Below are 19,492 nucleotides of genomic sequence, written 5' to 3'. Positions count from 1 at the left end.
AATATTTACTACATAAGTTTTGAAAAACATCAGTGGAGTTTTTATTTCTTTCAACTCAGCTCCTTTGCAGCTTACATTGCAGCTTCTGAGTGTAATGACTGTCCACGATTAGGAGTAGATCTTCACAAATGTTCAGCTCTGTTTGTGGTCATAGTAAATGGCTACATTTTCAAGGTTAGTCAGCCTGTGGAGTTGCATGGAAAGCGGTCCATGGAGCATTTGGAAACCTATGCCTTACTTTAATGAGGATTGTTCAAGTGGGAGCTGATTTCTTTAAAAATCTGATTGCAATAGGTGCTGCATATTTTAAAATGTGGCTTTGGGCATTTTAGAAGAGCTAGTCTGTCTTGTTCTATGACCTGATATTGTAATATCTTCCCATCAATCATTCGGAAACATTGTGGATATTGTCGGGTTTTGTTTTCTTAAAGCAATCACCAATGTTAAAACATGGGCGTTGGACAGAGAAGTGTTCCAAAATATCATGAGAGTTACAGCACAAACAAGACAAGAACAATACAGAAACTTCCTTAGAAGGTAAATATAACACATTTCTATTTGAAATGCTGGTTTGGGCTACTTCCTAAGGTGCACAACAATACTTCACCTGTCTTTTAAAGAGACAAAGAGACGCTCTTAATGCAAAAAGCCTCAGAAACCTGAATATTTACCACTTTTGATTTTTTTAGGATTCACAAAATAATTTTTCTCATTTTTTTATTGTTTTTGCTCTGAATTACATTAGGAAACAGCAATAGGTGCTTGAATGCTTTTAAGTAATGGAACAAACATATAGGAAGGTTACATGTCTAGAAGTTAAAACAATATATTAAATAGAGTTAAATAAATACTACAACCAGAAGTTAATTTGCTGCTGGACTAGATTAAGGAATAGTCCTCATCCCTTGGAGACGTTAATATGATAAGTGCATGTCTCTCAATTTCTGAACTAATTCCAACATAAATTACTAGGAGATCTGCAGAGAGTAAAATAAGTCTCTATCTTGCAGGGAACACTGAGAGTTGTACTGTGTTTTTCCTTAGGAAGAAGGTCAAATTAGAGTTTCCAAAACATAATTAGCTGATGTCATATTTTCTTTCTTTAACAAAGAATGACCATTCTGTTATGGCTTCAAATCGAGATCTCAATCCTGGCAATGCACAGTGTCTTGCGTATTTTTGCATCCATGTCCATCTTTGATTTCTATAAATATTTTCTTGCTGAGCCTGAGTAGCTGGAGCTCTATCATTTCCTAACTTTTACAAGTCTGACTGCTCAGGATGGTAAGTTTTTCATTCTTACCACTAAGCTCACTAAGTCATCACTGTAGTTGAATTCTCTAGCTGTGCAAGTCGTACTGAAGTCACCTTTTTCTGATGTTGAAGTCTCTGCAGTGCATTTGAAAATATATTATTGGTATATATATTGGTATATATTATTGGTATATATAGTAATAATTATAATTACTATAATTATATAGTAATTATAATTATTACTATAATGTCTTGGTTTGCAATTAATGGATTTTGTATGACTGAATTTTGAAATTATCCTATGTGCCTGCTAGAGTTTTTGCCCCACTGAAACACAAGGTTGATTTACAAAGTGATCAATGTTTGCTACATTTCTAAGTTGTAGGATGTGCAAGTTCTTTTTATCTAAAAAAACAAGATGAGAATGCTTGAATCTTCCAAATTAAGATTTAGTTGTATATTAAGTGGTTTTTTGTAGCACCACCAGTTTAGCTAGTTATAAAATGTGGTTGTACAAATTGTATAGATGAGAAGAGATAATGAAAAAACTGTTAATGATAGCTACTTTGGGGGTTTTTCTTTTGTTTTGCATTTCTGGTTTCTGGAAGTGTGTCCCTGCTGAAAAATTTACCTGAAGATAAATTAACCAAGATCATGGACTGCCTGGAGGTGGTAAGATACTCTTAAGTTTTTCTAAATAGTGTTCAGTAAGCTTTTAAAATAACAAGAATAAATTAGTAAAAACAAAACAAAAAAAAACAACAAAGCTTTTTTAGCTTTTTTTATAATATGACAGTGGTTTTGGAGTGGTCAGAGTGGAATTCCGGTTTTGCAGCAAATGATAACATTTAGTAGCATAAAATAAGTCATATTTTTAGCATTGAAGGAGTCAAGCAAGTAGATAAGAGGATCTATAATCTAGCCTTTATTAAGATTAACCCCAAAGTTGCTGACCAAGTCTCTGACTCTTTTTTTTTATAACATTTTACCTGTTCGCAACATGGATATGTAATGCTTTCATATGCCTTGGACCATATACACTGCAAAATATAACGCGAAAAAGGCCTCAGGCTTTCAACATATGAAACCGGACAAATACCTGTATTTTAGGGCTGCATCTCTCAGCAGCCTTTGGAGGTAAAGGCTTGATATATAGTCGTAGCTGTGATGTTTTCCAAGAGCAGTGGTAGCTATTTGTAGCTTTTAGTATAGAGAAGGTCTGTAGGAATCCCAGTCTTGGAACATTTCTGAGGATGGAAAACAGAAGTCACTTAGAAACTACGCTTCAGGTCCCAAGTTGGAGGAGGCAGATAGGGTGATGCATGGCACAAGGGGATGAAATCACGGTGTTGATTATGTGGAATGACAAATGGCCTTAGCATACCAGTATCACAAGCAGGGACATTTTTGGGGGAATTCCTGGCAAGGCAGACCTTTCAGGAAAAACTCAGAGGAGAAAAAAATGGGGTTGTTGTTTAAGAAGAATAGATCACAAAGCTGAAAGTTAGCATGGAAAAAATGCTTGATTGAAAGTTAAAAAATGGGGTAATGAAGGCAGGGTTCCTTAGCAGGGACAGAAAAGTTGGTGCTTTGGTAGCTTGCAATAGATGATTTAGGTATTCCCACTGAGGTGTCAAGCCCAAAATCAGTTTTGGAAATGGGATTTTGATTTAGAACTCTTTTAAGAGCTTTTGATATTTTTCTTCATTTTCCCCTTCTTCATAAGGATAATACCAGTGTTAATATTTATTTAAACAAATAACGTTCTGCTGCGTTAAGAGATGTTATATTGGCCACCATGCTTTATATAGTGGAATGCGTGCATATTATTATTGGATGCAACATATGCAGTAGATAGGGAGTTGAATATCATTGGAACATCCAGGTATATTAAGAAATCTACAAAGTAAACAGAATTTTCAAAGACGCCAATGATATATTGGACAATATTTTCTGTCTCTGTCCCCCCAACAGGAATACTATAACAAGGGAGATTATGTTATTCGGGAAGGAGAAGAAGGAAATACCTTCTTTATAATAGCAAATGGAAAGGTAAGATATAATAAACCTAACTTAGAAAGTAACAAACACCTCTATTTCAAAAGCTACCTGGAGGGGTGTGGTGTTCAGTAAAAGATGTGCAGAGAGTTGTTGGGGATGCTGTTAAGTTCACAGTACTGTGATAAAAGCCTGTAGCAGTGTTTCAGAGATTCAGGGAGCCTAATTTTCATTCACAATGAACCCATGTTACGCTGTTCTAATTAAAATGTAATTAACATATGTCCTGAAGCTTCTTGACACTGTAGCAGAAATATAAAGTCAATTTTTTTTTTTTTTAAAGAAATTTGATCCTATGTCTTCTCCTGGATATTTCAGTATCTGATGGGCAAAACATAGACTTGTGACATATCTAAGAAATAACGGAGTCATAGGTTTAATGGAGAATGGCCTCAGGACCTATATCTTTCATTTGTTAGTCCCAGAGGAGGAAAGCAGCAGCCTTAATCCATTAGCTGTTACTTTGGAGGCTGACACAGGACACTAAAGAATCAAATCACGACAATTTTCATCAATAAACTTCCAGTAGGAGTTTCAGGTTTCCAAAATATGTCTGTGTCTGGCAATATTCTGGTTTGTTTTTTGCTAACAGGTGTGGGCATAAGAAGAATGTGAACAGTGGAAGGAGAGTTTCATGATGCAGGAAACGTTAGTTAATGTTCTGGGGCTATCTCTTTAGCTGAGAAGACAAAAAGCTCATATGATGCCTACACATTGTGGGAACTGAAGTATTCTTCAGTTTTTTCATTAAAATGCAATTTATTTTGCTCTGTTTTAAAAGGTATGAGGGAAAAATATTAGGGGCTGCGTAATAGTGAATATATTCATTTTTCCATCTCAGCAAAAATCAGAGAGGTGTCAGGCAACATTTGATGGTTTTAATTTTTGAGATGAGGGAGTAATTATATGTATTTGTAAGTCTTTCTGCAGCATTACTGAGTTTAAGACATTTATAAAATACACAGAAAAGAAGGGGAAACCATGCAATACTTTGAAACTTACCTTGCTAAATTTTCGTTACTGTACTTTTCAGGTGATAGTTACCCAGAGTACTGCAGAGCACTCACAGTCTCATCTGATTAAAACTCTACATAAAGGAGATTACTTTGGAGAAAAGGCTCTCATCAGGTTAGTTCATATTGTCTGATTCACAATGTGTAGTATTTCAATTCACTTATCACTATGTGTCGGATTACACAATGCATGGCCGTTTTGCATATAATCTTTGTTTTGATTGTAAAGTCAGCAAATGAAAGCAATGTTTGAATTTCTATTAATGTTTCGGGTTTTGCAGAGAGAACTTGAAAGTGTACACTGTCATCTACCTTTGGTTTTCCCTGAAAAAGCAAATGCTGACTCTCTCTGGATTGCTGCTTATTTTTTATATTTCAGTAAAAGCTGTGATGAAAATTTGTGAACGGGTTTGTATGACTTCTAGCATGGATAAGTTCCAGCATTACTGGATTGAGCTGTTGTTTCTGTGCTGGTGCCCATGATAGTTAGAAACAGAGAAAAGGAGTACAGAGAAGATAGGACCTGTGAGCCCAATAGCTTATGTAGCACATGTTTATGTGGGTAATTGAGTAAGAATCGTTTGGTCTCTGGTATGTTTTATATCTGAGGATCATATAAGAAATTAATAGTAAATCCTGATGTAATGCTTATTACATCTCATCCTAATTTGCTAAATGAAGTCATGACTGAAACCCCATTGAAACTGGAAAAAATACTGTGCTAGACAACAATGACTAGTAAATGCTATAATTGTGCATTTGGTTCAGCAATATTAATCCAGATACAGGCTGCAGAGGCCTTCAAGGACTTTCATCTATAGCAGCTATGACTGTATCAGTACTGTGTGAGGTACTTTGAGGATTTTGATATGCTTCTGAATTCTTCTAATCTGTTTCAATTCTTAGTGATGATGTCAGATCAGCAAACGTTATTGCAGATGAATACAATGTGGAGTGCCTCGTTATAGATAGAGAGTAAGTATCATGGTACAGTTTAATGAAAGACTTGCATCCTCTTTCAGTAAGTTAACAGTAAGATGTGACTTCACTGTAGGCACAATCACAATGTTTTCTTAAGTGATTACTGACCAAGTGGTTATGCTTTTGGAATACTGACCTGTGGCTATGCTTTACACAAAGACATAGTGAAGAAAGGCCAACAAAAGGTGCAGGAGCACAGAAGCTTAAGAGTATTTCAGAGTTATTCTTTCCTTCCTTGTGGTGGTGATGTTTCACATTTATTAAGTGCAATTCATTGGCTCAGGGAACAACAAAAGCCTCTGCATGTCCCTGGTTTCAGGATATCCTTTTGGAGGGTACGTAGAATCATAGAATCATAGAATGGTTTAGGTTGGAAGAGACCTCAAAGATCATCTAGTTCCAAACCCTCCCCCCCGGCTGCAGGCAGGGACAACCTCCACTAGACCACATTGCCCAAAGCCTCATCCAACCTGGCCTTGAACACTTCCAGGGAGGGGGCATCCACAACCTTTCTGGGCAACCTGTTCCAGTGCCTCACCACTCTAACAGTAAAGAATTTCTTTCTAACATCTAATCTAAATTGACCCTCCTTCAGTTTAAACCCATTACCCCTTGTCCTGTCCCTGCACTCCCTGATAAACAGTCCCTCACCATCTTTCCTGTAGGCCCTCTTCAGGTACTGGAAGGCTGCAATTAGGTCTCCCCAGAGCCTTCTTTTCTCCAGGCTGAACAACCCCAACTCTCTCAGCCTGTCCTCATAGGAGAGGTGCTCCAGCCCTCTGATCAGCTTTGTGGCCCTCCTCTGGACTCGCTCCAACAGCTCCATGTCTCTCATGCACTGGGGCCCCCAGAGCTGGATGCAGTACTCCAGGTGGGGGTCTCAAAATCAGAGTAGAGGGGCAGGATCACCTCCCTCGACCTGCTGGTCATGCCTCTTTTGAGGCAGCCCAGGACACGGTTGGCTTTCTGGGCTGCAAGCGCACACTGCCGGCTCATGTTGAGCTTCTCATCAATCAATACACCCAAGTCCTTCTTCTCAGGGCTGCTTTCAACCCATGCCTCGCCCAGCCTGTAGTCGTGCTTGGGATTGTGCCAACCCACGTGCAGGACCTTGCACTTGGCCTTGTTGAACTTCACGTTCTTCACATGGGCCCATCTCTCCAGCCTGTCAAGGTCCCTCTGGACGGCATCCCTTCCCTCCAGCGTGCCGGCCACACCACACAGCTCGGTGTCGTCGGCAAACTTGCTGAGGGTGCACTCGATCCCACTGTTCATGTCGCTGACAAAGATGTTGAACAGTGCCGGTCCCAGTACCAACCCCTGAGGAACACCACTTGTCACTGATCTCCACTTGGACATTGAGCCATTGACCACAACTCCTTGAGTGCAACTGTCCAGCCAATTCCTTATCCACTCCAATTTAGACACAAGGATGTCATGCGGGACAATTGTCAAATGCCTTGCACAAGTCCAGGTAGATGACACCAGTTGCCCTTCCCTTATCCACCAACACTGTAACCCCATCATAAAAGGCCACCAAATTTGTCAGGCACAATTTGCCCTTACTGAAGCCGTGTTGGCTGTCACCAATCACCTCCTTATTTTCCATGTGCCTGAGCATAGTCTCCAGGAGGATCTGCTCCATAATCTTGCCAGGCATGGAGGTGAGACTGACCGGCCTGTAGTTCCCTGAGTCTTCCTTTTTTTCCTTCTTAAAAATGGGGGTTATGTTCCCCCTCTTCCAGTCAGTGGGAACTGCGCCAGACAGCCAGGACTTCTCAAATATGATGGCGAGTGGCCTGGCACTTCATCCTCGAGTTCCCTCAAGACCCGTGGATAAAAGTCGTCAGGTCCCATGGACTTGTATACTTTACATGCAGCCTAATTCCTAGTTTTGTCAGGTAGAGGCCAATTTTACACTTCCTAAGGTGGAAAAAAACAGAGCACATGAAAGATATAAGCAAGGAAGCTCCCAGTAGAAAGTGAAACAGCTCAGGGCTAGCTGTAAGGATGCTTACTTGGAATGTGCACAGCTACTAACCTCTTTGTCCTGAATCCCACAAGAGCTCCTACTGAGGGCTAAGATTCTAAACCAGGAAACGGCATCTTGGGCTGTGAATGCATTTTCCTCTTCTCTTCTTTAGCTTGTTTAAATAGGTTGCAGAGAAGCATGCCGGAGCTGGTGCAGTCTAGGGGAAGGGGATACCAACAGGATTGCAGTAGGTAAACCAAGGGTTGTCATGGCATCGCCAGACGGTGGCAATACTAGTGGGATCATTTACACTGCTCCTGGGAGCATGGAGCTGAAATGCTTGTACACCAGTGCATGCAGTATGAGAAGCGAAAAGGATGAACTGGAAGCATTGGTCAGCTCCCAGAGCTACGATATCACTGGTACTACTGAATGGTACTTGGTAGAATGAGTCCCATGATTGGAGTGCTGGGATGGAGGGCTACAGGCTCTTCAGGAGGGATAGACAGGGCAGGTGAGGTGGAGGTGTTGCACTATACGTAAGGGAGAGGTTTGATTGTACAGACCTTATAGTTAGTGATGATGTGGTTGACAGCCTCTGGATGCGGATTGGGCGATGGAAAACAAAGGAGATGTTGTAGCAGGTGTCTACTACCAATCACCCAGCCAGAATGTAAGCACTGATGAATTATTCTGTAGGCAATTAGGAGAAATTTCTGGATCGACTGCCCTTGTCCTTATGGGAGATTTCAATGTCCTAGGCATTAACTGGGAATATGAGACTGCTGTGACAAGCATGTTTTCAAAAGTTTGTAGGAGATAAATTCTTGTGACAAGTACTCAGTGAAAGATGAGGAAAGAAAGATCTAGGAAAGATGTGTAGACAGGCTATTTGTGAATGGAGAAGGACTCATGGGGATGTGATGGTAGGTGGCTGTCTTAGCCACAATGATCATGAAATGGTTGAGTTTAAAATTTTTGATGTAATAAAAAAGCAGAGTTTCTACCCTGGATTTCAAGAAAGCAAACTTACAGCTATTCAGGGAGCTATTTAACAGACTACCCTGGGAATCTGCTTCTGAGGGCTTAGGAGTCCACAATTGCTGGTCAGTCTTTAAGAACCATCTTTTAGAAGCACAGAAGCAGGCAATCACACTGTCAAGCAAGCAGGGAGAAGATCAGCTGGGCTGAATGGGGAACTCGTCATGGAGCTGAAGAGGAAAAAGAAATTGTGTGATCTCTGGAAGCAAGGTCAGGCTTCACAGGAAGATTACAGAGCTGTAGTTTTTATATGCAAGGAAAAGACACAAAAGGCCAAAGCTCAAATATAGTTGAAACTGGCCAGTGTTGTGACAGTTAACAAGAAGGCCTTTTTAAAATATGTTAACAGCAAGAGATCTAAAGAAAACATTGGATTGGTACTTGTAGAAGATGGTCACCTGACTAATATGGATGAAGAAAAAGCAGAGGCTTTCAATGCTCTTTTTGCCTCACTATTTAGCAGTATTGATAGACCTTGAGCTGCCTGGTCCACTGAGATGGAGGACCACAAGTGTGGGAACAGTGACTTTCCATTTGTGGACACTGAAACTGTAAGGGACCAGCTGTATCAGCTGAATGTTCACAAGTCCATGGGGCCTGATGGGATTTATCCCAGAGTACTGAAGAACTTGGTGGATGTTATGGCAGGATCCCTCTTGATCATCTACCAATGTCTTGGGAATCTGGGGAAGTCCCTCCTGAATGGAGAATAGCCCATGTTATTCCAATTTACAAGAAAGGCGTGAGGCAAGACCCAGGGAGCTACAGACCTGTTAATCTAACCTCAATTCCTGGAAAAATTATGGAGAAGATCATCCTGGGTAATCTTGAAAGGCATTTAAAGAATAATGCAATCACCAGGCACAGTCAACATAGGTTCACAAAGGGAAAGTCCTGTTTAACTAACAATATCCTTCTATGGTCACCTGCCTAGTGGATGAAGGGAAGCCAGTGGATGTAGTTTTTCTGGATTTTAGAAAAGCTTTTGATAATATCCCTCACAGCTTCCTTCTGGACAAGTTGTCCAACTGTGAGATAAGCAGGTTCATGGGGCGCTGGGTGAAGAACTGGCTACGAAACAGGGCTCAAAGGGTTGTAGTGAATGGGGCTACATCTGACTGGCGGCTGGTGTCTAGTGGTATTCCTCAGGGTTCAATTCTGCAGCCAGTTCTGTTCAATATATTTATCAATATAAACAGGAGAGAACAGGAGAGCTGCATGCAGGCTGGAGGAAAGCCAATGTCTCTCCGGTCTTCAAAAAGGGCAAGAAGGAGGACCCAGGAAACTACAGGGCAGTCAGCCTCACTTCTATCCCTGGAAAAGTGATGGAGCAGCTCATTCTGGAGGTAATCGCTAACCATGTGGAGGAAAAGAAGGTTATCGGGAGTGGTCAACATGAATGCACCGAGGGGAAATCATGCCTGACCAATCTGACAGCCTTCTATGCTGGCATGAGTGGCTGAGTGGATGAGGGCAGAGCAGTGGATGTTGTCTACCTTGACTTCAGCAAGGCTTTTGACACTGTCTCCCATAACATTCTCACAGTTAACCTTAGGAAGTGTGGGTTAGATGAGTGCACAGTGAGGTGGAATGAGAACTGGCTCAAAGGAAGAGCTCAGGAGGGTTGTGATAAGTGGTGCAGAGTCTAGTTGGAGGCCTGTAGCTAGCGATGTGCCCCAGGGGTCAGTACTGGGTCCAGTCTTATTCAACATATTCATCAATGACCTGGATGAAGGGACAGAGTGTACCCTCAGCAAGTTTGCTGACAATACAAAACTGGGAGGAGTGGCTGATACACCAGAAGGCTGTGCTGCCATTCAGCAAGACCTGGACAGGCTAGAGAGTTGGGCGAAGCGGAACCTAATGAAATTCAGCAATCCTACACCTGGAGATGACTTATCCCAAGCACCAGTACATGACCTGCTGGGAAGCAGCTCTGCGGAGAAGGACCTGGGAGTCCTGGTGGGCAACAAGCTCTCCATGAGGCAGCAATGTTCCCTCATGGCCAAGAAGGCCAATGGTATCCTGGGGTGCATTAAAAAGAGTGTGGCCAGCAAGTCCCCCTCTACTCTGCCCTGGTGAGGCCACGTGTGGAGTACTGTGTCCAGTTCTTGGGTCCTCAGTTCAAGAAAGACAGGGAACTAGTGGAGATAGTCCAGCAGAGGGCTATGAGGATGATTAGGGGACTGGAGCATCTCTCCTATGAGGAAAGGCTGAGAGAGCTGGGTCTGTTTAGCCTGGAGAAGGGAAGACTGAGAGGGGATCTTATCAATGTTTATAGATATCTAAAGGGTGGTATGTCAAGAGACCAGGGCCAGACTCTTTTCAGTGGTGCCCAGGGTCAGGACAAGGGGCAATGGGCACAAACTGGAAGACAGGAAGTTCCATCTCAATATGAGGAAAAACTTCTTTACTTTGAGAGTGACAGAGCACTGGAACAGGTTGCCCAGAGAGGTTGTGGATTCTTCTTCTCTTTAGATAGTCGAAACTTGCCTACGTGTGATCCTGTGCAACCTGCTCTAGGTGATCCTGCATTAGCAGGGGGCTTGGACTAGATGATCGCCAGAGATCCCTTCCAACTCCTACCATTCTGTGACTGTGTGATTCTGTGATCAACGATCTGGATGCAGGTGTTGAATGCACCATTAGCAAGTTTGCTGATGATACCAAACTGGGAAGTGCTGTTGACTCTTTTGAGGGATGAGAGGCCTTGCAGAAGCATTGAGATAGACTGGAGCATCAGGCAATGATTGACGGGACGAAATTTAACAAGTCAAAATACTGGATTCTGAACCAAGGATGGAGTAACACCAGGCAGAAGTATAACTTGGGAGAGGAGTGGCTGGAGAGCAGCCCTGCAGGAAGGGATCTGGGGGTGCTGGTTGACAGCAGCTCAGTATGAGTCAGCAGTGTGCCCTGGCAGCCAAGAGAGCAAACCACATCCTGCGGTGCATCAAACACACGCTATAATCAGTCGGTCAAAAGAGGAGATTATTCTGCTGTATTCAGCATTGGTGCGGTGTCACTTTGAGTAGTGTGCAGTGCTGGGCCCCACAATTTAAGAAGGCTCTTAAGGTCCTTGAATGTGTCCAGAGGAGGGCAACAAAGCTGGTAAAAGAACTGGAAGGAATGTCCTATGACAAGCAGCTAAAGACTTTGGGGTTATCTAGTTTGGAGACAAGGAGGCTGAGGGGTGACCTCATTGCTCTCTGCAGCTTCCTGAGGAGGGGAAGTGGAGAGGGAGGTTCTCATCCCTTCTTCCTGGTATCCAGTGATGGGACACATGGGAATGGTTCAGAGCTGTGCCAGAGAAGGTTTAGATTGGACATTAGGAAGCATTTCTTTACCAAGAGGGTGGCCAAACACTGGAACACGCTTCCTAGAGAGCCCCATCCCTGTCAGTGTTTAAGAGGCATTTGGACAATGCCCTTAGTAACATGCTTTAACTTTTGGTCAGCCCTGAAGTGGTCAGGCAGTTGGGGGCTAGGTGATTGCTGTAGGTCCCTTTCAACTGAACTAGTCTATTCTTCCCACAGTGCCTTTGCTCACCTGTGAGGTAAGAGAGGTGATCTCAAAAGCTATTGCACTGTATAACAAAGGCTCTATGCATTGGGACAGAAGGACTTGATAGCCTGGGTTCATGCCAAGGTGGTTGCTGTGGTAGGGGTGGTGGAACCACACTTAACCATAGTGTGTGGGAGGCAAAGTACACCCAGCCTGCTCCGAATCATTTAAACATAAAATGAAATGACCTGAGGAGATCAGGCACTTTGTCCCCCTACTCTCTGGGAAACCAAGTTTGGTACTTCAGCTGGTTACTCTCTCTTCAAAGCTCTTAAAATCTGCACTGTCAAACTGATAGTGTAAAGCTCAGTCTGGGTCATGACTTAAAGGCAATGTAAAGCCTTGGTGCAGCAGCAGTTACTTTCTCTTTCCACTGTATTAGTAGTTTATACTGTTTCATTCATGTTTTTAGGACATTTAATCAAACTGTTGGAACTTATGAGGAGCTCCAAACTTACCTTGAAGGTTATGTGGCTAATCTGGCCCGGGCTGATGAAAAGCGACATGCAAAGTAAGTCAGATCATTTGTTAAGCACATCTTTAGTAGCTAATCATGAAAAAGAATAAGAGTTATGTAAGTGAAATTGTGGATGGTAGTTGATGGAGATAGGCTCCAATCACTATAATAAAACTGTCTGGATATGCTTATGGAGTCCAAGAAATTTTTTTTCTGAAACCAAATTAGAATCTTAGTATATTGACTTCCAACTGAGAATCGACTCTATTCCAAGAAAACTGAGCACAGAAAAGAAGTAAAAGTGTGCTCAAATATTTTTTTGCGTTATGATAGTAAATACTTTGACTGGTAAAACCCCTAAAGGTCAACTTTAACTCCCAAGTGAGTTAATGAAACAGTATTACTGTACAAAAGACTAATTGCCATTTCAAATAGAAATAAACAGAGATAAATCATTTATTTTTATTGTTTCAGTGTAGCACTGCTGCTGTTAAAGAGTTTGCTTTTAGCTGTGGACCGCACTTTTAGTTTATCTGCCTCTGGTTTCAACCTGAGCACGATTGGAAGATTAGCAGTGTATGTTTTATTTCTGTTTAGAAATACTGCAGCGTTTTTATCTCTAATCATTCTACAGGAAATGGTACACAGTCCTTCAGAAATTTGTTCTCCGGCTTGGAGTGCTCAAAGTTTTGCAGCTGAATGCATAATTAGGAACTCACCATGGATCGGCTCTGGATAAAAATACCATTGATTGTACTCAGTGAACTTCAGTAGCATTTTGCTTCTAATTTACTCCCATAGGATGTCCAGAAAGAAAGTGCTTCTGCATAAAATACAATTAATAGTCTGTAAGAAAATAACAAGGCTTTTTTGTGGGGCTTTTTTTAATAGGACTTTAGAGTACTGTGATACAAGTTTCTGGCAAGAAAAGCACTAACGTATGTTAATTTTCTTATTGCAGAGGGCGATCTTTCTGTGGACAGTTGACCAAAGCGGTGTCTTTGGAGATGATGGAGCTGAAGGAGAAAGTAGCCCAGTTCCCGCCTTCCCCATTCCGGAATTTAGAAGTTGTCACAACTCTGGGTGTTGGTGGGTTCGGAAGGGTTGAGCTTGTAAGGGTTTGTTTTAAACATATTCAAGTAGCTCTCTGTCTTAGATGAAAGTTACGTCTTGGTTTCCTGGAAGCCCTGTTTTAACTTCCATCTTTTTATTACATATTGGATAATATTTCAGTGTAATGCAAAATAATTTGTAAACATTCTTCATAAACTGCAACTGCTTTTTGTTCTTTTTTTGCTATGCTAGTGTCTAGAAATCTTAAATTGAAATTAGGACCTGCTGAGGTATAAACTCATTGTAAAATATGGTACCTATCCAAACTGCTAATATTTTTTATACATAAAATGAACCCAGGGAACATTTCTTTTCATTTTACGAGTGGGAACTAAGGAGACCTGATGCTTGACTTAAAATTATACAGAACAGTCTGCAGAAAAATCTGTAATTTGTCCCTCGTTGCAGTCATCAATTTCAGTGCTGTGTTGAAAAAGATGGTTATCAGTGTACCTATTGAGAACAGATTGGTAAAACATCCTTTCCTTGCCTCACATGTACTCATCATTTTTATTCACAGGTTAAAGTGAAAAATGAGAACATGGCTTTTGCTATGAAATGTATAAAGAAGAAACACATAGTGGACACCAAACAACAAGAGCATATCTATTCTGAGAAGAAAATCCTCGAGCAGATATGTTCTCCATTCATTGTAAAGTAAGTTGACCATAAGGTTTCCTTGAAAGCTGACTCCCAGTTGACCCACTGGACAGCATTATTAAGGATGAGGTTTGGCATATATATGAGTTCTGGAGAAAAGACATTGCAAGTCTCTCATTTTATTTTGCTTTTCCTAAATTGCTGCCATTTGTCTCCACAGACTTTATCGCACGTTCAAAGATAGTAAGTACGTATACATGCTTCTGGAGGCTTGCCTTGGAGGGGAGTTGTGGAGCTTGCTGAGAGACAGGTAACAGCAAACAAAGTGGAATGTTGTCCTTTAAAATCGCCAGTCAGCTCCATATGTCCACTGAATAGGTTCTGTATTCAAGGGCTGTCCGATGAAAAGATGTTTGTTTCAGTTTTTAACTACATGAGTGATGTAATGAATGTCAGTGCAAAAAAAGTTGTTAATATTCTGGGTGTTATATGTTATCTGGTTAATGAGCAAGGCATTTTTAGAAGTGAATTATCTGCAAGGATAGTGATTATTTTTGTTCCAGAGGTAGCTTTGATGAAGCCACTACCAAGTTCTGTGTTGGGTGTGTGACAGAGGCTTTTGACTATCTACATCACATAGGAATTATCTACAGAGACCTGAAGCCAGAAAATTTGATTTTGGATGCCGAAGGATATATAAAACTGGTAGGATGTAATCCTTTTGTAATGTTATCCTTTTGTGCCTGCATCCTGTTTCCTTGCAGGGAGGATATAAATAGACAGCATGTAACTATAGTACCAGGATCCCAGAGTTTAAGAACCCTTAAGCTTCAGTAAAGAGGGCAAGCTCCTCATTGCACAGTGAGAAACAAAGGCATTGCAAAGCCATAGCAAACCACAGACAGAGGATTTGCAGCCTCTGAGAGCTCATGTCACAGTATAAACAGCAAAAATAATTTTTCCCAGCAGTCAACTCTAATGTAAAGGCAAGAACCACATTTCCCAGGTGCAGAATTGCCTCCCTGTCCATCCTCAAGCAATCAGATCTTCTATGTTGTCTCTGTAGAGAGGGAACATAGTGAAGAGCTCCTGCCATACTTGACTGTGACTGGGAAAAGTGAAAGAGAATACCCTTCAAAGGGCTTGAAATGTGCACTCTGAGGACAATGACCAACCCACTGTTTTACATGGGCTGTCAATCTCTTGTCCTCAAGGAAAGCATGGGTTGTTCTATCCAAAAGGAAAATAATTCAGGAAATTACTTGTGAGAATAAATAGATCTGTTCTACAGAATTCGGTGATCCAGTGGAATTACTTCTTTCTCCTTCACAGCAACACTGTGTAATTGTTTTAGCTGTAAACTGGCAACTCTTGAGATCTATGCAGGCGGTGAGGAAGCAGTTAAGAATTTAAGGTTTCCCAGTGCAAAACATCTCTGCATTATACAGCATATGTTGATTTTTGATCAGGTTGATTTTGGATTTGCAAAGAAGATCGGATCAGGGCAGAAAACATGGACGTTTTGTGGAACACCTGAGTATGTTGCCCCTGAAGTCATTCTGAGTAAAGGCCATGACTTCAGTGTGGATTTTTGGTCCCTTGGGATTCTTGTGTATGAGCTCCTTACTGGCAGGTAAGTGCCTCATACTCCAAGTTCTTACTTTGTTTGGTTTTAGAAATGTTTTCAAGGTTAGTTTTAAAATAAACAGTTTGGGTTTTTTCCCATAAGTACACAGGAAGGACTTGCAAAATGATATTTCTTTTTGTCTCTTATGCATATCTTCCATCATTTCAGAACCACCACAGACAATGCGTGGGACATATTCTTAATTCTGGTTTATCCATCCAAGAAAGGGCCAGACACTGGCTATAAGTGGCTGGTGCAGAGCACCTTTAACTGATGATAAGGTTTCCCGTGAGGAACAGTTGACAACAGATTGTCCTTTTCCCCTTTAGTGCGTGCCAGAGTATAGTGGGGTGAGTGAACTGTAAGCAGGGCTTGTTGTTTGCCTCCATGCACAGTTTAATGACAGCTCTTTGTGAATGGTCAACGGTATAAAAACATGTAAGGTGCTCCGAGTTAGGCTAGAGGCAGCGCTACCTTAAGAGGGACACATATGATCATGCATTTTCCCTCATACCTACAGGCAGCTTCTCAGCTTCAAACCTTTCTAATGCCTTAAACACACTGAAAGGTTGAAGGTTGTAAAACTAGGAAGGGGGGGAAGGGTCCATATTCTCAAATATTTGCTTTGATGAGAAATGGCCACATCTGTTCTTGCCAGCCATTCCATTTATCACTGTTGCTTTCTTTTTCTAGTCCACCATTCTCTGGGGCTGATCAAATGATGACATATAATTTGATTCTCAAAGGCATTGAAAAGCTGGATTTTCCTAAAATAATAACAAGGCGGCCTGAAGATTTGATACGCAGGCTCTGCAGGTAGGAGGGGCAGTTTGTGTCAGAGCCTGGGTGTAGACAGATTGAGCCATTTAAGATCCAGACTACAGTGTTGAATTCCTGACAACTTCATTTAAAACTGTTATGACTAGCATAGTGTGTTCTGATTATATACAGTATGCATGCGTGCTTCTGAGTGTGTGTCACACCTCTTAGTCTGCAGTGGTATCATCTATGATGCAGGCTCTAGGCTTTCTCTGTAGCTGTGAATTTTTTCTGAAACACATCTTAGGGAAAATTTATGAAGTGTAAGCCTAGGAAAGAGCTAAAGAATATAATTTTATTATCAAATGCAACATTTTTAAAAAATGCTTCCAAAATTACATAGACATATGGCTCTTACAGAAAATGTAGGGCACTTAAAGACTGACTTAAGCCCCCTCAAAAACATGCAAAAAAGGTGGTGTTTCTAAAGGGCCAGCATAACTCACAAGCATTAGTGCATAGTGGTATGCACAATGTGTGGCTGGTGACACTGCTGTCTTTGAACTCCCAGCTCCAGTGAGAGGTCATCCATGGCACTAGGAAGAGTATACATTGTGTTTGTGCAGCATGATTGAAAGGATCTTTGTAGCTGCAAATTTTCATCTGCCTCCTTTGTAACCCATGATGAGACCTGCTGGCCAAGAAAAAAAAAGATGTACAAGTAAAATTCAACCGTTAGATTTCTCTCTGCTGCTTCTTACAGCAGAGTGACACTATTTTGGCTTCCTGGAATGGTTCTCCGTCCTCAAAAGAAAGGAGCAGTGAGAAACACCTCATTGCGTGTCCTTATGAGACCACATACTGTATGTAAGCTCCATCCCTGTGTAATCATTAAATGCAAGCAGTTGGGACCTATAAATGCTCTTTTAAAAAAATAACAATATTTCTTAAATTCTTATCCTTATTCTTTTTAAGGCAAAACCCTACAGAAAGATTAGGCAATCTGAGGAATGGAATTAATGACATCAAGAAGCACAGGTAAGTGAAACAGACTGCCAAGAAGAAAATGTGGGGGTTAATTTTTAGAACCCAGTCTGGTAAACCCATAAAGCTCCAGGCACTTCCAGGCAGATTGCATAAGAGCGATCTCTGTTGCTATTGAGTATATTTGTGACTACAGCAAGCAACTATATAAACATAAATCCTTCAAATGATTATCTAGAAACATCTTGTTGTTTACTGGTTTTGTCACAGGTTGCTGATGTACAAGTTTAATTCAGTTCTCAGAGAAATCGATGCCAATTCAGCATCTGCCTTTCAGAACTCCCACCACTTAAACTGATGCTTTTTAAGAATGGTAGTTAAGAGCTCCAGAGCAATATTAGAGTTCTGTCCTCTTTCTTCTAATGAAGAAGCATTAAGCATCTGTGGATTAAACATTTCCTGCTTTTTCATCTGAGTTGTTTCTAAGCCTTGCAGTTTGTGCTTGGGAAAAGAAGTGCTTTAACTTTTCTGCTTGTCTCTCTCATGCTGTTAAAAGAAGGTGGCATTCCAAATGGCCACATACATCTTTGGCTGTGCTTACACATATATTAACCTACCTGTCACTTTGGCACTTCTATACAGAGGCGATTCAGTGTATCTGCTGGTTCTGAAGCTCCCCCTGCTACCACTCCCTTGTATGGCAATATGACAGTACTCAACTTTCCTCATCCTAAAAACTGTGTTGTCACATGGACAGAAGTTGTCATGAAAAATGTCTTCTAGCCTGAGTTCACATGTTTTTCAGCTGTTACTAGTATAATGACAGAAAAAAATCTGTCTTTCTCTCATTTCTTTTTAATCAGGTGGTTGAGTGGTTTTAACTGGGATGGTTTGAAAGTGAGGAAATTAACGTCGCCTTTAAAAAGAGAGGTATTGGCTTTGGCTTTCAATATCATAATGCTTTACTAATATATAGGTGCTTGGCTACAAAGAAACAACTGATGGCAAAAGCAAAATTTCTCAAAGATGCATTTGAATTATTATAGCTTGCCATTTTTAGTGAAAATCAAATGAAAGACAGCAAGCAATACATAAATTAAATAATGAAAATATTATTCTGCCTGTGTACTTTGCATTAGATTTTTGCCATTACTAGAATAAATGGTGTTTGGTCAGAAACAAATACTGAAAAAAACATATTTTCCTCTGTACTGGGCATATTATTAAGATGCACTGTTCACATTACTGTGCAGAGTACTAATCCCTGTATTTTCTTATTGAGTTACAGCGCATCCTTGGATAAGCTTCCTGTTTTAAATAGCCCATTTGGCTTTGCCCTAAAATGAAAAAATATTGAGGATACAGAATTTGAAACTCACTTTGAACTCAATTTCAAACAAAAAAATAATTCAGAGATTTGCTTTGAGTAGATTTGGTCTTAAATAAATTCGAATCAAAATTGTATGCAGTGTGGCCTGGTATTCTTACGGACTTTATAGGGCTTTGGGTGAAATCTAGGATTTGATATTATTTGAGGATTGTTTTTGTGTAAGGAGGCTGATGCCATTGTTCTGTTGTACAATTTAATTACTGGAGGATTGTCTTTTAAAGAACACGGAATTGCATCCATTGAAAGAAGTCATCCGTATTATGCTAGCCTTTCCTTCCTCCACTGGTAGCAATAAAAATGATGCATAATCAATGGAGACTATTTTCCAACGTTACCTTCTGAAACAACCATTTGTTTGTGTTTTTAATGTCCTAGTTGTCTGGACCAACTGATTACAGCTACTTTGACAGCTATCCACCTGAAGAGGGAACCCCTCCAGATGAACTTTCAGGCTGGGACAAGGATTTCTGATATTTCTTCCAGAACATTTATAGAGACTCATATGCATCAGTTCTAAACCTGCTCTCTTGCTTAAAATAAATTACACAAGGTTTGTGAGAAACACAATGTTCCTTGAAGACAGTACAGCAACCAGAACTTGTTTGGATAATACACCAAAATCTGTGTGTTTATAACAAGGGCATGCATTCAGTCAGCAGATGTAACCTGAAGGGGTTTT

At 40.9% G+C, this 19,492-nt stretch overlaps 1 protein-coding gene across 1 annotated transcript in view; it reads left to right on the top strand.

The window, feature by feature from the left end:
- PRKG2 (protein kinase cGMP-dependent 2) overlaps window positions 1–19,292 on the top strand; it is a 35,253-nt gene extending 15,961 nt beyond the window's left edge. Inside the window, exons 4-18 of the mRNA XM_075751390.1 lie at window positions 432–537; window positions 1,863–1,926; window positions 3,229–3,306; window positions 4,346–4,440; window positions 5,232–5,300; window positions 12,296–12,394; window positions 13,302–13,452; window positions 13,974–14,110; window positions 14,274–14,363; window positions 14,617–14,758; window positions 15,523–15,686; window positions 16,374–16,496; window positions 17,415–17,477; window positions 18,287–18,353; window positions 19,189–19,292. Of these exons, the coding sequence (XP_075607505.1) occupies window positions 432–537; window positions 1,863–1,926; window positions 3,229–3,306; window positions 4,346–4,440; window positions 5,232–5,300; window positions 12,296–12,394; window positions 13,302–13,452; window positions 13,974–14,110; window positions 14,274–14,363; window positions 14,617–14,758; window positions 15,523–15,686; window positions 16,374–16,496; window positions 17,415–17,477; window positions 18,287–18,353; window positions 19,189–19,284 (1,544 nt within the window). The 3' untranslated portion in view covers window positions 19,285–19,292. The remainder of the gene's footprint in view (window positions 1–431; window positions 538–1,862; window positions 1,927–3,228; window positions 3,307–4,345; window positions 4,441–5,231; window positions 5,301–12,295; window positions 12,395–13,301; window positions 13,453–13,973; window positions 14,111–14,273; window positions 14,364–14,616; window positions 14,759–15,522; window positions 15,687–16,373; window positions 16,497–17,414; window positions 17,478–18,286; window positions 18,354–19,188) is intronic.
- The last annotated feature ends 200 nt before the right edge of the window (window positions 19,293–19,492 follow it).

The sequence above is a fragment of the Balearica regulorum genome, chromosome 4 (genome assembly GCF_011004875.1).
Source record: "Balearica regulorum gibbericeps isolate bBalReg1 chromosome 4, bBalReg1.pri, whole genome shotgun sequence".
NCBI classification, from domain to species: domain Eukaryota; kingdom Metazoa; phylum Chordata; class Aves; order Gruiformes; family Gruidae; genus Balearica; species Balearica regulorum.
This window is presented reverse-complemented; position numbering and strand designations above follow the sequence as displayed.